Below are 17,750 nucleotides of genomic sequence, written 5' to 3' on the forward strand. Positions count from 1 at the left end.
CAGACCATGGGGTGGTTACATCTTGCCATCCACAAGGGCTGCAGTGGGAGGTGATGAGCAGCTCTGGCTGCTCAGTTGCATCCCACGTCCCCCAGCACCATCCTGAAGCCTTGCCTCTAGCTCCCTACCCCGTAGGAGACATCCTGCCTCTGGGTGACAGCAGAGATCCCCACCTGGGGCAGATCCCAAGGCCTGTAAGAAGGCGTTCAGAGTGTGGTTCTGCAGCAAAAGCTTTTTGGGCTCAAAGCCCATGTTTAGTCATTTAGTCGTTCGTAAGCCACGTGGCCTTGGGTCCATTCCTCAACCCTGCTGTGCCTGGCTCCTCACCTGTAAACTGAGCATGAAAGTAACAGAACCCACCACATACAGCTGTGAGGAAGGAATGAATTCATAGGTGGGAAGTACTTCGAATTAGTCCTGGGCACAGAGGAAGCACTTGACAAATACTAGTCGGGGTCACCACGTTCATTATCACTATCAGTGGTATGATTAAGATAACCTAGTCTCCTACGCACTGGCTGGGAAATTAGGGTCAATGACAACGTAGCAATACAGTTGGTGAGTTAGGAAGAAAAAAATTTAAAGGAAAACCCCAATTCTACGTCTATCCCCAATGATCGGAACTCAAGTTGCAAGCCGCTTTAAAATGACTCCGTGCTTAGCTGCACACTGGGACTGGGTCCAGCGACCCCCTTCTGGGGGGCGCTCACCTCCCTTTGTACCACTTCACCTGCTGCTGCTAACACTTTTGCTATAAGGGTGAAATCACATAATCATGTTTGCAGGTTTGTGGTAAAATAAACATAACTTCAAAGGATTATTATGCAAAGCCCCCACACCACTGCCATAAGCCTAATTGTTATTCTTCTCTGTCACCCCTTGAGCCCAAAGTACATAATCACCCAGTAATTGAACTGAAATGTCTAAATGGCTGAGGCTCCTAAAGGACATAGCTATTTACCAATGAAAAAAGTCAGAAAAATTTAGCAAACCTCCCTGGCGCTCTGCTGCGTTAGTACAAAAGACTGTGTAAATATGACCCACCTGGACCTGCTCCTCCTCCTCAAATCATTAATGGAAACAGAACAATCCTTGCTGTCACGGGGCACTGTGAGAGAAATAATTAAAATATCACAATTGCTTAGCTGCTTCTGAACAGAGCGGTGTAAGCTCTAACCTTTCTCAGGATATAATTTTATGAAAATTTAAGCAAAAGGCAGAAAAGTAAATTTTCCTGGTCATATCATTATGTGCTTCTGGGGCTGGAGGGAGAGGCCAGGGGGCCTCAATGTCAATGCTTCCCTCAATACAGACTGGGCAGTGAGTCCTGGGCTTTCAGGGATGGGGGTCACCCTGGAGGATGGGCGTGTTCATGGCAAGGGTCCTGGCATTCTCAGTAGAGCCCACCGTGCTCTAATCTGCAGAAAGAAGCCTCATTTCAAACACTGAATACAACAGCAGCCAGTTTTCTTTTTAAAATTGTATTTTTAAAAGCTCAGAAATCAGGTTTTCTTCTTTGGAGTAACACAGAACTAATTCCAGGGTCCTTAGGGTCTTTGCTGGTGGAGTAAGCCCTACCCCTCTACTCCCATCATTAAATCTCTGGATAGACACACAGGTTAATTATACATATTTTTAAATTTTGCAAAGGATTCTCTGAAGGACGCATCTCAGCCCACCTAAGTACAAAACAGCCATCACTCAATGGCTAAACTTGGCAATCCTTGGCACCCAGTGGAGTTAAAAATTTTAATTATCATTTTTTAAAACGCAATACTTATCATTTGAATGAAACATGTCAGCACACAAATCAGGAAATGATGATTCTGAATAGAATTTTTGTTGGTTGATTGCATAAGCAATACCTCTTGTTGCTGAAATAACATCTCAAAGGCAAAATAATGACGACATGACAATCCGTGTAAATCAAGAACTGCATGTGGGTTTATTTTACATCTGAGAAAACAGTGGATTTAATTGTGTGAACCAAAATGTACTGTACAATATTAATGATAGAACATCAAAATGTATAATTAATAGTGCATTGCTTGCTTTGTTTTTATGTATTTTTGTCTGACAGTCCCTCTGAGTACATGCATCTGGAGAGATGCAGGTGCCAGTAAAAGTCCTGTATTTAAATCAAGCTGCAGGAACTAAATTTTATTCAAAAATTGTGGTTTTACATTATATACACAGAAATTTAATATAAAATGACAATATAAAAAGTTAAAAGAGAAAGCATACAGCCAGAAGGTACAAAGAAAGTTGAAGAGATTAAAATGGTACGATATGTAACATACAGGAGTTTTTAAGCTGATGCCGGCAATTTACAAGGAAAGGACTCCAACGTTTGCCCCAATTTTTTTCATTTACCAATGCAGCACGCTATAGAAAGGTCAGCTTGTACCAAAGCTTACATTTGTAAATAACTATAAACTGCAATATTTTACAGGAAAAAAGAAATAGCATTTTTACACATTTTTAAATAATAGCTTGCATACTTTTTTTTTTTGCCGAAAGTGGCATTTTTCAGCATCCAGAGGGTTTGGGCATAGTGGCGAGTGGGGTATCTGTTGTTGTTGTTTTTTGTTTTAGACATGTAGAGGTGTGGCTTCCGAACCCCGTGAGTCCTAGACAGCTTTCTATCTTCCCACAGCTGCATGCATGTTTCCTCACAAACCAGTTCTGTATATAAAAGCTCATTTTTTAATTATTAAATAAGTTTTGTGTCTGACACAGCTTTTGATCTGAATGAAATGCCTTTAAGCCTTTTTTTCTTTTTTCTTTTTTTTTTCAAGTGAAAGGCACAGAAATGCAATTACAGTCCTCAAAGGGTTAAATTTGACACTACCAGGTTCTATGACCTTTATTGTCATGGCAACTTCATCATTTTAGGATGTCTTTTTATCACTGTTATTTGTGTCTTTCTTTACTGCTAAATAATGTCTCTGAGTAGTGTGCCCCACTATTTCCTACAAAAGATAGCTTAACATCAAGAACAGATGTTGAAAATAAAGGTCAGACTTTGACTCACGGAAAAAGAAAAATAACATGCACAGATCGGACAGAGAGCATATAAATATACAAAATATGTGTAAGAAAACCAAGGTCCAGAGAGGCGGGCCAGCAACAAAGGAAAGACTGATTTTAGAGGCTCAGGCCAGGCCTAGTGCAGCTCGACGACGTTTAGTGCAATGTTCCGCGGTCTCTTGCATACCTGGACGCTACTGTTTCTCCAACTCAGTCACATAGATCAGGTGGTCCTCAGGAGACTTGCCGTGGGTCTTACTGAGGTGCAGTTTGACTGCGTGCTTGCTCGCGAAAGTCCGGTTGCAGAGCTTACACTGGAATGTGGAGCCCAAGTCTTCCTCGGTGGCCCCCAGTGGGCCCAGAGTTTTGTTGGTGAGGACTTTCGAAACATTCTGCTGTTCTTGAATCTGATTGAGTGGCAGCTTGGAGAGATCCTTCAGGCTGAAGCCCAAGTGTGTCTCCAAATGACTTATGTATGTAGAAGCAGTTCTGAACTGAGAGGCACAATCGTTGCAAAAGAAAACAGGATGCCCTGTGTCCAGGTTCTTTAGGAATTTCGTTCCCCCTGTCCTCCTCAACTGGTACTTCACATTGGCCAGCCAGTGGCTGATGGTGGTCATGGAGAGGCCGGTAAACTTCGAGATGTGCACCCTCTCCTGCGGGCCCAGGTCCGACATGATGTACTTGCCCTCTGTGGTCTCCCGCAAGCTCGAGGCGAACTGGGCCTGCAGGATGAGCAGGTGCTGCGGGTTCCAGTTGGACTGCCGGCCCTTCCTCTTGTGGACCGGTGACAGCTCGTCCAGCGCCTCCTCAAAGCTGCTGCCATCAGCGTCGGACTTCTCCGAAACCGTGGAGGGCGTGGAGGACTTGGGCGTCAGGCGGCCTGTGAGGTTTTTCACCATGTCGGAGATGTCCATGAGTGCGCTCTCCCGCAGAGGTGATGCCACCGAATCGGCCACGCTGGACACCAGCGGCTTGTTCTTGGACTTGGTTAAGTCAATGGGCTGGTCACTGTTTTCGTAGTAGTAGCGGTCGATGGCGTCGGCCTGCTTCACAGGGGTGGCGGGGTACACCGGCTTGTCCAGCATGCTGTTGCTGATCTTGTACAGCATCGCCAGCGGGTCCAGCGAGGGACTCACGGGCTTGGACACCTTGCCCAGGTGGGTGTTCATGATGGACTGCAAAGCGCTCAGCGGGTTGATGAAGGAAGGCTCCGGTGAGTGGTCCGTGATGATCCCCAGGTTGTTACAGCCGTTGGTGACCTTTGCTCTGAGAGGCTCTGTGCCATTTGGGGTGTGAACATCCAGCGGTCCCTCCTTTTTGGCCTTCCCAGTCTCGGCCTCAGGGCCCTTCTTCTGTGGTTTGCCGCTGACTTCTTCCGTTTTAGGGAAATCTTTATTCTCTTTTGCTACGGGGGACGCAGCCTTGGCCGGGGAGCTCTTCTCCTTCTCAGGGGGTCTCTCCTCCTTCTTGATGTTGACCTTGCCCGTGACCTTCTCCACCAGCTCCTCCATGGCAGACACGTTGCTCTTGTGCGGTGGGGGCGTGAGGCTCCCCGGGGAGTGCAGGAGGGCGTTGTGCTCGGCGGAAGACAGCGACTTCACACCGCCAGCGTAGGACGGCTGCACCTGCACACTCTGCACGGCCGCCGGCAGTGGCTTCACGGTGCCCGGGAGCTGGTAGGCCGCGTGGATGCTGGGGTAGCCACCCCATGAGGGCGCACCATTCTGAGCTTTGCTAATGGCTGTGGAGACGGTATTCTCCAGGGACTTGAGAATGTCCAGCCCTCCCTTGGGGCTGTCGTCCAGGTCTTCCTCGCGCAGGTATGGGTACAGGGTACTGGGCTCAAATTTCTCCGAGCTGTCCTCACTCTCCTCCTTGATCTTCTCCGCATCGCCAGCCACGGGTGGCTTCTCCTTCTCCGGCTCTTTCTTTTCTTCAGAAGTCGTGGACCCCGTGGGAGAGTCAGGCTGCTTTTTGATGCTGGAGGCTGGCAGCCGCGTGTGGGTGGTGGGCGGCAGCGGGATGGACTGGATCTTCTCTTCCACCACAGGGTCCAGCACCAACTGCTTACCCTTCTTAGAAGCCGAGGTGGTCACTTTCAGGAAGTGCCCGGTGACCATCATGTGGGCAGTGAGCTGCTGCAGGGTGTCGTGGGAGCTGCCACACTCCATGCACTTGAGGATCTGCGCCTTGCGGGCCTCAAACTGCCAGGTGTAGCTGGCGCCATTCTGGTAGCCGTAGCGGTTATTGGGCGTGACATACGGGTTCGCTGCTTTCTGATCCTTGGCTGACTCACTCAGGGCCACCTCTGTGGCCATTCCTGCTGGCTCAGGGGAGCAGGGGGGCACCAGGTCCTGAAGCGCCCGCTTTTTGGTGGAGGGGACCAGTTTGGTGATGGCTGGCACTGGCTCCTTCAGAGGCACTTTCTGGTAATGCTTGGTTTTGATCATGTGGACGCTGAGGTCCTGCAAGGACTCGAAGGAGTGTCCACAGTACATGCACTTCAGCACCTTCTGGGCGTCCTCCTTCCCCTCCATCTCCATCAGGGAGCGCTTCCTGGGCTTGGACCACCGCTTGGTCTTCTCGGAGTCCTTGTCCCTGTTGTCGTCACGGTAGTGGCCTGTCTCGTTCATGTGCACCGTCAGTTCCACCAGCGTGTCATATGCGGCACTGCAATCTTTGCACCGGAACTTGCTGGCGCCGGTGAAGACGGAGCCGTAGAGCTTGTTGTTCTGGCGGTAGAGCTGCACGGTGCTGAACAGGCTGGGCTCAGGAAGCAGCCCGTACGAGGACGTCTGCTGCAGCGTCTTGGCCAGTGCAGCCTGGTGCCAGTCGTACCCGGAGCTGCTGCTGGTACTGGTGGTACTGCTGTGGCTGGTGCTGGAGCTGCAGCTGGTGCTGGGCGTGCTCGTGGGGGGACCAGTGGTGCTGGCGGGGCAGGTGGGGGGTGTAGGGGTGGGGGCGGAGCTCTCCTTCTGGCTGGCATCATTGGTGCTGGTGGTGGAACTCGACTTCTTTAAATCCAGAGCTAAGCTGGACCAGCAGGACTCGGAGAACAAGTTTGCATACACAGCTTTGATCTGTGCCAGGCTGTCCTGGGGGTACGAGACACTGTCGGGACACTGAGGATCCTCCTTCTCTTCTCGAGAGGAAGAGCCTTTGAAATGGGCTAGCTGGTCGCTGCTCTCGCTGAAGGGCGACCCGTAGCCAGCGTCCTGGTTAGTCGCAGAGCTGACTGGGGAGTTCTGGAAGCTCTGCGCCTCTTTGATCTCCGTCTCATCATTGCACATGTACTCACTTTCCTGAATGTCCAAAGACAGCCCGTCATCCTCCACGTGCTCTTCATCTATTTCTGCTGCCTTCAATTCTTCCTCAGGAACATAAGCTAGGAGAGAAAAATGAAACCCAGTTAGAAGAAGTAAATCATCTTCAAGGACACATCCTCCCCAGCAGTTAGATGATATTTAAAAAGATATTTGTCACCCTAGCTCCCAGGACACAAGGCTACCCCAAGTTTACATATCTACCCCTTTGCAGGAGTTAGGTTTCAAAAGGTGCTGTCCCCTCCTGAGTGTGTCTTTAGCAAAGGGGACTGAACTGGAGGATGATGTCTCGCATTCATCCCAAAGATGTCAGTTTGACCCTTGCAGTCTGGTGGGAAGGGCAGGAACTTGGGACTCCAGTCACCACCCGCCAAGTACCCCTCCTATAGGCTGTTCCCTCTGTAAGTGACCCAGGAGTCCCCTCATGACTTCCATATGGCAAATATTTGTAAACACCCATCAGGCAGGACCCGGTTATCAATTTTCAGAGCAGGATATTCACAGACAGTATTATATCGTTTCCATAAATAAAAACACTCCTCAATGGCAAGCAATGAAAACACTCTGGTCTTCACCAAAAGCACCAACATGGCACCACCAATCTCCTGCCTGGGCAGAGCAAAGTGCCACCCGCATGGGGCTGCCAGATGGCAAAAGCCACGGTTGTTCACCAAGGCCCAGAGCAGCCTCATTGACTGCAGCCAAAAGCTGGAAGGCACCGAAATGTCCACTGATGGCTGGAGGGATGAACGCGGTGTGGCCCGTCCACACTCAGGCTTGGAAAGGGAGTTCTGACATGCACTGCAGCACAGATTCACCTTCAGGGCATAGTGCTCGGTGAAGGCAGCCAGTCACAAGAGGACAGGTACTGCATGGCTCACCTCACGTGAGGGCCCTAGAGTCATCACATTCATAGAAAAAGAAAGCAGAATGGTGGTGGGTGCCAGGAGGAGGAGGGGATGGGGACAGAGTTTCCATCTGGGAAGATGAGAAAGTTCTGGAGATGGAGGGTGGTGATGGCTGCACAACAATATGAACGTTCTTAACGCCATGCAACTGCGTACTTAAAATGGTTAAAATGGTCACTTATATGTTACAAATATTTTATCACAATAAAAGCTGTTTAATTACAAAAGCCCAAGGGTCCATGCTCCGTCTGCCTACTACAGGCCCACGACTGCACAGCGAAGCGACTTCATGGGCTGAAGGCAGCGTTTCCCAGAGGGGCCTCTGGGATATGGAAGTTGTCCCATGGATGAGGCTGGAGGGTACAGAAACCGAGATGAAACCTGGACTTGTGACTGCAGGACATGTCAGATCCTTCACTATGCAACACATCTTCCTAACTCCCACTGTCTCAGCTTCTTTGACCAAGGCACTTTTACTTACTTTTCCCGTCTTGCGGGAACAACTAGCTGGACTAGAGTTCCATCGACAAGTTGGGATATTTGGGGTTCAGATATTTTGCAGAAAGTCCCTATTAAAATGCATTCATCTGACCTGAAAGGAGTGTCTCATTAAATATCATCATTCACGATGACATCATCAGAGCCAGGGCCTGAGGGAACACGACAAGGAGCACACACGTTTTCAGGGAGGGCTGCTGGGAGGGACAGAAAACATCTTGGCCGCCCAAAGGGAGGTTGCCAGGGGCAGCGGGGAGCAGTGCGAGAGCCTCAAAACCCGCGAATGCAGGGCTTCAGACTCTAGCGGCAGCCAGCACTCCCAGGCACACGCACCATCACACGTGTACACACAAGTACACGCACACACACACAATGAGAGACGACTGAATTGGTCATGTGGAGAGTCTTCCAGTTCAGACCAGCCCGAGTGCTTGCACGCACTGCCCTTTTCTGCACACGACAATCTGCGCACCTGTGTTCACGCGTTTCATGGTGGTATGTGGAAAAGCAGCAAAGCCAGGAATCACAATCCTGTTCACACCGTGCTGTGAGTGTGGAAAATAACCAACCATGTAAGACCCCAGGCCTCAACTACAGGCATCAACACGTGGAGAATGTTCTAGATGATTCTATGACTCCCCTATAAAATATAATGCTCATAAAATTAAAAGATAATTGCCAAGTTCAGGCACATTGTCATTAGCCCGTAATTATTAAAGGTTTAGGATGGCCCAGTTCTGACATCCTGGGACCCAGGGATCCCACTTTAAGAACCACTGGTCAGACTCATCACCTTTGAACCAGCCTGGCCTGGGCCATGTTGGCTTGGGCCACAAGGTGCAGCTCCTCTGTGGACTCGGAGGGTGACTCTGAAGGCTGCAGGATGTGCTGGGCGGGGCAACGCCCAGGGGAGGCAGAAGGCCCAGGTTTAAGATGTTAGCAGGCCTGAGCATGTGCTGGCCTTGGCCCCAGGCCCCTCCCACTGTGCGGGGGAGGCCCTTCTATCAGGATCGACTACAGGAAAGGGCCTCACGGCTTTTGTCAACCCATCTTTGTGAAAGGGAGTTTCATGGCCACTAATGCAAAGGAAACGTTTAGCTTGACTTGGATCTGCTCCATTCGGGGAACCCATCACTGCTGGCCCACTGCTCTGTGTGCCTCCGCTCCCGGCCACAGGTGCCTGAAAGCTGCTGCACAGGCTAAACCAGCCCTCCCACGGCCCACCCCACAGCAGGCAGCCAACCTGTGTGTGCTAATAAGTGACTTTGTGTTCGTCAGCTTGGGCTACCATATCCACATACCGTAGACTGGCTGGCTTGACCAACAGAACTTCCTTTCTCCCAGTCCTGGAGACTAGAAGTCCCAGGTTAAGGTCTGGCAGGGTTTGGTGTCTGGTGAGGCCTCTCCCTGGCTTGAGGATGGCAGCTGTCTCCCAGAATGGCTCTTCCTTCCAGCCGGTGGAAAGAGAGAGCTCTTCTACTCCTTCTAAGGTCACCTCTGTTGCACGACGGCCCTGTGACCCCATTTAACGTTAATTACTTCCTAAAGGCCCCTTCTCCAAATACAGCCACAACGGGAGTCAGGCCTTCCACATATGAATGATGGAACACAATTCCGTCCATGGCAGGCTTTCATCTCAACTCTGAAAACACAGAAATGGGAAACTTGCTCTCATGCCTCTAGGGTGTATTCAACACTGACCAATCCTCGTCCCCTTGCTTGGAGTGGGCGCCCACAAAGGATGAGGGTCCGGAGTCAGGGCTGTGTCTCAGGGCCTGGCCCAGCATCTCAGGATCACATGGCGATGGCCTCTTCCCACACCATGCTGCACCCTCATGCTCCCGGCAGGCACGGAGCGTCGTCCAGACCAGGCTCCAAGACAGTCCATTCTGCACTCCAGAAGTTCCTAGGCTGAACTACAATGTATCTCATCGCCAATGTGTGTCAGAACAGATTGGACCTCACAGATCCACAGAAGGAGAGGCCCTCCTAAAAAGCCATCTTCCCAGCAAGCCAGTCCACGGCCCTGTGTGGACTCCAGGGAGTGCGGAGGTGGAAGGAGGGGGTCCATAAAGTCCCTGCCCTAGGGACAGGGACTCATGTCCCAGGGAAGAAGCAAAGCAGGGTGATCAGGCAGCCTGTGACTGGGTAGGGGAGGGACACTTTTGGAAGGCAGGGAGCCCCGTGTGGACCAGGGTGAAGGCTGGGCCCCCACAGGTTCAGGCTCTCCCTGCCCGCACCTAGCATGCCCACCTTCCAGATGCCGTCTGGAGGCAGCTTCTCATTCCCCACCCGTGAGCAGCATGTGGCCCTGTCCCTCGTCTCCGGACCCTCAGTGCCCGCTTCCCCCTCCCTGTTCTGAGCTGCCACATGCCCAGGTCTGCCTCCTGCTCTTGCCCGTTCTTACTGCAGCCTCTCTCTGGCCAACCTCACCTTCTCCACAACCCCAGTGCCTGTGCCCACCACAGCCATGGACACCCCTGCACACCTGCCAGACAGGCCCATCAGGGAGGACGCCTGTCATGCTGCCCCCATGGTGCCTTCAGGGCCTGGCCCCATGTAGGGCCCATGGAAGGCCCACTGTTCTGACACAGATCTAACGTGACACGGGTGCTCTACATCACACCTACGTTGTGTGCAAACAAAATGACACCCCACCGCCCTCTCCAGCACCCTTCTCCTCAAAACAACAGCACACTTTCTCCTCCTTCTGAATCTCCAGATTCAGATGTTACCGAATAACCCCAAACGAGAGTATCCGAGGCAGAAAAGCAGCGCCATCCTCAAAGCCTCCTGGTCCTCAAGCCCCACATCCAAACTGGCCCTGCACTGTTGACCAGCTGTGGCCAGAGCCTTCCAATGTCCCCAGATGACCTCCCTCCACTCCTGATCTGTGACATTCTCCCTTCCAGCAGATGCTGTGCTCCCGACAACCCTGAGTTCAAGCCTTTGTTGAAGCTGCATGTCCCAGGCAGGGCGTCTGGACCCTCACCGCTGCCCCGCCTGCGCCCAGCCCTCCGTGCCCAGCCCGCTCTATCTATCTGGTCCCAGGCAGCCCTTCCCCCGCAGGGGAGTGCCCAGTCTGGATGCCAGCCCTCCCCCACTCTCTGCCTGGTGTGAGCTACTGGGCCCTCCCTCATCCCTCCAGGGAGGCTCAAAGGTCATCTCCTTATGCCACCCTCTCAACCCCCTCACGGAATTCACCACTCCTGGAAGAATCTGGAGCTGTTACCTGTCTGTCCTCTTCATCGAGCTGTGAATTCTTTCACTCAGCTAACACAGCACAGGCTCCTGCGCCTCTGGGTTGAGTTATTTTCATCCCATTGCTTCGTTTAATTCTCACAACCCTTTAAGCTAAGTATTACTGAAACACCTATTCCACAGGAAAGAAAACAGTCTCGGAGAAGTTGACCAACTTCCCCAAAGTAACACAGGAAACAAATGATGGAAACATGATTTGAAAGCAAGTCACTGACTCCCAGCCCTGGTCTTTCCCCTTTGCCACTATTGGGATCAAGTTATTTTCTTTTGTCTCATTAACATCTAAATGCCAGAGAATATATGGGGTAAGTGTTTTTGAATGAATGAATGACCAAAAGTAATTCTGTATTAAGTGTTTAGCACAGCCATTATGTGCCAGACACAGTGTTATAAATGAGAGAATCTCAAAGAAAAAGAATAAAGGGAGAGAAATGTTAAAACATTGACGCTCTTTAGTCCAATCATTTTATTTTTTGAAGTTAGCCTAAGAAGTTAATATGAAATGCAGAAAAAGCTTCATGCACAAAGATGTCCCTTATACAAGATGTCCTTTTACACACATAAAACTTGCCACGGTCTAAATCTTCAACAAAAGGAATAGTTACATGAACTAGTGTTTATTCCCAGGATGCAGTATCCTTCAAACATGAGAGAGTCTGTTTTAATGACATGGAGAAAGTCATTAAATGAAAAAAGCAGAAGACAAAATTATATACACAGTACAAAGAGAAAATCCTTTTCAAAGAATGTTACAGTGTTTTCTATCTAGATAATAAATACATGGGTTATTTATCATTGAATGGAAGTGGTTCTTCATAAATATCTGTATTTTTGAAATCTTCAATCTTTTCAGTTCAGCCAACATGGACTAGCCATTGAACACCATTCCTGGAATGAATTCACTAGAAGCAAACTTTCACAGAACATCTACCAGCCGCAGCCACGGCCAGCAGTCAGATCCTGGGAATTAGCGAGCATGGAGAATGGCAGGGCCCAGTCCGGGGCAGGAATGTTGGGAAAGGCTTTATTAATTGTTACTGTGTTTTAATGTTAAAAATGAAAGGGGGGTTGGAACGATTGGGGATGCAGACGGTATCTGGGTTGAGAACATGAGTGGGCTCCTGCCCCGTGCTGCCAGAAAGGTGTCCTGGGCTGCTCTGCCCCAGTTGCCCCAGGTCCCTGACCACAGTGGCTGCCTCCCACCATCCTCCTGCTCCAGCTCCTCAATTCCACGGGCACTGCAGGGCGTTCTCCATCCAGCCTTCCCATGGGAGGGGCTGCAGCATCTGACAAACAGGAGGGCCGGTGGCCCAGACCCTTTCCCACAGCGGCTCACACACACACAGTTGTCACCATGCTAGGCCTTAGCTGATGGGGTTTGCTCACTGCTGTACTTGCCCTCTGAACCTTCTGGCATTTATACTTTTATCATATACTCTTCCAGTTTATTGAATCCCGATGATCTTCTATTTTTCAGCTATTTTACTATTCTACTGTATTCTTTTAGCTCACCATATCTATTTTTTTAACTAGCTAACCTTTCCCCCTCTAACTTACAAGAGATGCGAGGAAGCATAAACCTTCAAGACAGCTGGGAGGACGGCCTACCTTCCACCCCACATCACTGGGCATCATTTCTCACTGGCCCGAACCCGCCCTCCTGACCCCAAGCAGCTCTCCTGTCCCCCTTGAATAAAGCACATCCTCACCATTCTCCCACCACCCCGGTCCAGGGGCCCTGAGGCTGAAGTGCTAGTCAGGGTGGCCTCTTGTCTGAAGCTCTTGTGACCATGGAAGGGAACAGTCTTTGGGACAGCCACAGACATTAGTGGGTGCAAGGGACTGAACAGCCCCACAGACGGAGGTGGGCAGGAGGGCGTCCTATGAAAGACTCCATATTAAATCTGTGACTGACTGCCAGCCTCACCTTACCCTCTTCCTCGCATCATTCCAAGACCCTTCGAGGCCTGGCTTAGTTCCAAGGACTCAATAATAACACAAATAATAATAGTAACTGGAGCCACAGCACCACCTCCGGACGACCACTTCCAGCAGCCAGCACTGGAGGACCTGCGCTTCTGATCTCCCCTGTCACAGCTGAGTGGCCAAGGACCCTCCCAAGACTCAACCAGGCAGCAGCAGGCCAGGCTCCAAGCAGCCTCTGCCTCCCTCCACGCCCGGTCTTTCACGGTGCACTGAGCCTTCTGGTTCTTCTGCCCCCACAGGCCCCCAACAAGGGCCCATACCCTTCCAAAACTGGGGAGCAGGCAGAGAGCACCAGATTCCAGGGCCAGAATCCCTCAGAAGGACTGAAAATCAACAGAGTTTCATTTTAAGAGTTTAGGACCTGGGGAGAAGGCAGCCAGGAGTCACGGGACAAAGCCTGGGAAAGGAGAAATTCCAACCCAGAACCCAAGTGCCTCCAAACAGGAGCACCCCAGCACCTTGGCCTCCAGATTAGGCAAGGAAGGGGTGCTTGGATTTTGCTAAGTCTGTATCAGGGAGGAATGTGCCAAATCACTTTGGGAAGCCAGCCCCCCACCCCCACCCCACCCCCAGGCTATACCTGTCACACACAGCAAGGTCCACTAATCCACCCTGGATGTGTGCAGGGGTGATCCAAAGGGGTGCTCCCCAGGAGCCTGGGCCTGAAAAGACAGAGTGAACTGGGGTGGGACTGACACCCCAGTGGTTCGCCTCTATGGGGCTTACACTAGCATGGCCACTGCTGTGGTTTCTTTAGTAGAACAGATCCCCCCACCCACCCCCTTAGCGTGGCAGAAGGAGAGAGAGATGGAAGGTATGGATCTGATGTCTGGAGAGCATGGTGGGAGCCCAGGCTCAGATACGTACACACAGTGTGACCCGATACACTCACTCGCTCCTTGGGACCTCGGTTTCCCCACTGGAACAATCACTGTCCCCACTGGAACAATGTCTTTTGGGGTTATAGGAAGTATTTATGGCAATGACAGAATCATCACCATCAGTATGTGGCCCAACTGTGTGCTTGTCAGCTGCTGTGGTCCAAATGTTTGTACCCCCGCCCTCGAATTCCTCTGTTGAAATCTAACCCCCCACGGTAACAGTAGAAGGAGGTAGGGCCTTTAGGAGGTCACCAGGAAAGAGCCCTCAAGAACAGCACGAGTGTCCTTATTTTTAAAAAGGCTCCAGAGAGCTGCCTTGCCCCTTCTACCACATGAGGACACAGTGAGATGGCACCATCTACATACACAAGGAGGCAGGCCCTCACCAGCTCCCAGATCTGCTGCTGCCTTGATCTCCCACCTCCCAGGTCCAGAACCGTGAGTAATACAAGTCTGTTGGTCATAGTCCACACACAGCCACACAGTCTACGGTGCTCGGCTACAACAGCCTGAGGGAACAAGGATGCCTGCTCCTCCTCCTCCTCCTCACACCCCACAGACTCACAGAATGAATCAGAAAACATCCTGCACACAGATGTGCCATCGTCCTGTGGCTATGGGAACCTGCTTAGCTTCATGCCACTCAAATAAATGGGAACAATGGGAACAAAATGACGATACGCCCATCCCAGCCCAAGCCCATCCCTTCAGTTAAGACTGAAGCTGAGCCAGCATCAGTCTTAACTGTTGTGTAGTTGGTGCTCCGATAGTCAGATGTGAAATTTGGGCCATGGACTGGCTGGGCCCTTCTTGTTCTTCTTTTCCCCATGCCTGCCTTCCAGAGGCTTTGCTGATGATTAGAGCGTCTGCCAAAGAACAGAGGAAGGAAGGGAGAGGTGGGGAAACCCACACCAGGCAGAAATGCTGTTCCTTGTGAAGGGCTCTTTGGAGGCCTGACGGAGGAGGTAGTGGACACAAACGACAGCAATGAGGTCAGGAAACTGTCTACCCAAGCTCTCTCTTCCTCATTAGCACACGTAAGTGAGAGCTTGCTGTGAAAGACGAATGGATGTTCAAAAGTGACAAACACAAACGCAGGTCTTCAGTCCCTGCTTGGTGACTGCCTTACAGTAAATACCAAATTTCACTATTGTATTGCCACCTGGTGAAACTATACAATCTTACCAAATTACATGTTTATCTAAATCAAACTATTTTGCAGACTGGCAAATGTGATATCCATGAACAGATGGCCATTATATCAAAATACATTTACTCCAAGGGGCCAATTCACAAAAGGGGCCTCCCCACACCTAAGTGATGAATGTACAGCTTCGACTCATTGCAGAATCTTACGAAACACACTTTCTTCCAAATTTATAATTGATCACTCATAAAGTAACGTCACCTACGTTATGGAGAGAGCAGGTGGCTTTGATGAAAGTTAGAATACGCTGGGAAACAAAAAATTCATAGAGAGCAGACCCAGGCAGAGTGTGACCCTTCCTCATCAGGAAAGAAGGTAAAAATACAATATACGTACTAATTTACTAACATCATTCCGATTTCTTGCAGGAAGACTGCCTGCAAGCAAAGCTGAAAGGCCACTTTTGCTCTGACATGATAGAAACAAAAATTTTTCTATTACTTTGGCAAATTTTAGTTGCCTGATACCAATCATTAATGTACTGGTTTGTTTAAGCATTTGATTTATAACAGAACTATTTTATTTACTTAAAACCCAACAGATGACGGGTGCACCAAAATCGTAGAAATCACCACTGAAGAACTTGTTCATGTACAATGAAAAACAGAAATATAATTTAAATACATATATTTATTATTGTTATTATATATACATCATAAACCAGGAAATGTTAAAAAAAAAAAAAAGAACATTTTTAAGAATTTCAGAGTCTGCAAATAAAATGACCTAATGGCTTTTCCCAATTCTAATTTTAATTAGGAATCCACAGGTAACTGTTTTTTTTTTTTTTTTTTTTTTTTGAGACACAGTCTCACTCTGTCGCCCAGGCTGGAGTGCAGTGGCGCAATCTCAGCTCACTGCAAGCTCCACCTCCCGGGTTCACGCCATTCTCCTGCCTCAGCCTCTCCGAGCAGCTGGGTCTACAGGCGCCCACCACCACGCCCGGCTAATTCTTTTTTTTTCTATTTTTAGTAGAGACGGGGTTTCACCGTGGTCTCGATCTCCTGACCTCGTGATCCGCCCGCCTCAGCCTCCCAAAGTCCTGGGATTACAAGCGTGAGCCACCGGGCCCGGCGAGGTAACTGTTTTAAAACAAACATAATTTTTTCTTTCTTTCACTGCCCCTGAATTCAATTTCCAGTTAAGTGGGGAATAAGAAAACTAATTTAAGACCCTCTTGCTGTTCCCAATAAGCACTTTAGGTGTTAATCTTTTGTCTAGAGTTTGTCAACAATGTACTTAACGAGTAGCACAAATCAGAGCTTAAACCGTAATGTAAAAGATGAAAAACTTTGATTTTCAGTGGTGTCAGGAAGAAAAAGAGGACATTATATGAGAATCTTAAAAAATTAAAAGAAGTTAAAATAAAGTGAGAAGAGCAGAAAGCAAGTGACACTTCTGTGCACCTGAGAGAGCACGTGGCTGTTTGCTGCCTACTGGAGTGCATGTTAACACGTGGTGGAAATGTTCTTTTAGTCCAGAAACCAAGCTAGTCATCCCCAAGACGCGCATACCCAATGACCTGCGCTCGAAACATCAGCCCATTTCAGTTTTTACCCCCACGTCTGGGGAAAGATAAATCCCACCCTGAAGCAGTCCAATGACTCCGGGTCTACAAACCCAATATTAGCCAACACCAGGTTCCAACTTGGTATTATCTGACCCCCTGAAACTAAGAAAGGACTTTCATCAGCCAGGGTAGGGCTCGCCCCAATGAGAAACATTTAGAAATCCAGAGAGGAGACTTGTGCATGGCATACCTCTTCAAATGGCCGAAATGAGTGTAAGGAAATGTAACTCAGATTTTTAAGTACCAGCTCATTCTCTGACTACATGCTGCCAGCGATCACCAAGAACTACTAACAAATGTCACCAAATCTACTGCTGCCTGATAATCCAGTTACCTTCACAGCACTGCATGCTGTACTCTTGCAATACTTTAACACAAAGTTTACTCCAAAAAGGTGAACTTCTACAGGCCTTTCCAAGGGTCTCAGAGGATAGGAGTGAGAGATCAAGGAGTGAAGGGGTCTTCCACAGTCTCCAAAACCCACAAAGGGCTTATGTCTCAGAATATGTCTCCATTTTAAAAGCCAGTAGCTTATTCCCATAAACACACAGGAACAGAAAAGAAATGGGAATGCCAGTCTCTAGGCCATCGCGGCGTGGATGTAGGCAAGTGGCAAGGACGTGTACCAGGCACCCATGCTGCTACTGATGGGAGACTAGCAGTAATATCCAGCACAGGGTTAGGAGAACTTTTACCTTTAAAAGTGGCTACGGACAGAAATTATTTATCAGTGTGATGAACCATGAGCTAACACATCCTGCATAATTGTCTCTATACTTGACTGGAAACCAAATAGAGGGTAACATAACACCTGACTTTACTTAAATCCTATTAGTAACAATATTTGGTGTCTGGATCAAAAGTTACATCAACACTATCATGACAGAAAATAAAATTCTTTATCTAAATAATTAGGTTTATTTTTACTATTATCAGTGAATTCTCATAATTGCTTTACAAGATGCCTTTTTTAAAAAAAATTACTTTGGCAGAGAGAGAGACAGACAGACAAAAATACAGAGAGATGTAACAACTTACAAGTTTAGCTAATTATTTGTGACAGTCCTCTGTTTTCATTATAAG

The 17,750-nt window shown here is 49.2% G+C and overlaps 1 protein-coding gene across 5 annotated transcripts in view; it reads right to left on the reverse strand.

The window, feature by feature from the left end:
• Nucleotides 1-1,920: 1,920 nt before the first annotated feature.
• TSHZ1 (teashirt zinc finger homeobox 1) overlaps nucleotides 1,921-17,750 on the reverse strand; it is a 91,111-nt gene continuing 75,281 nt past the window's right edge. For 4 of the 5 annotated variants that reach the window (XM_032152047.3, XM_058438257.1, XM_058438255.1 and 1 more), the window contains exon 2: nucleotides 1,921-6,418. In XM_032152047.3, coding sequence (XP_032007938.1) covers nucleotides 3,225-6,323 — 3,099 coding nt within the window. In that variant the 5' untranslated portion in view covers nucleotides 6,324-6,418 and the 3' untranslated portion in view covers nucleotides 1,921-3,224. Of the gene's footprint in view, nucleotides 6,419-13,589; nucleotides 13,666-17,750 lie in introns of those variants that run through there. The other variant, XM_058438256.1, reaches the window with a different exon arrangement.

This window comes from Hylobates moloch, unplaced genomic scaffold, assembly GCF_009828535.3.
Source record: "Hylobates moloch isolate HMO894 unplaced genomic scaffold, HMol_V3 SCAFFOLD_5, whole genome shotgun sequence".
NCBI classification, from domain to species: domain Eukaryota; kingdom Metazoa; phylum Chordata; class Mammalia; order Primates; family Hylobatidae; genus Hylobates; species Hylobates moloch.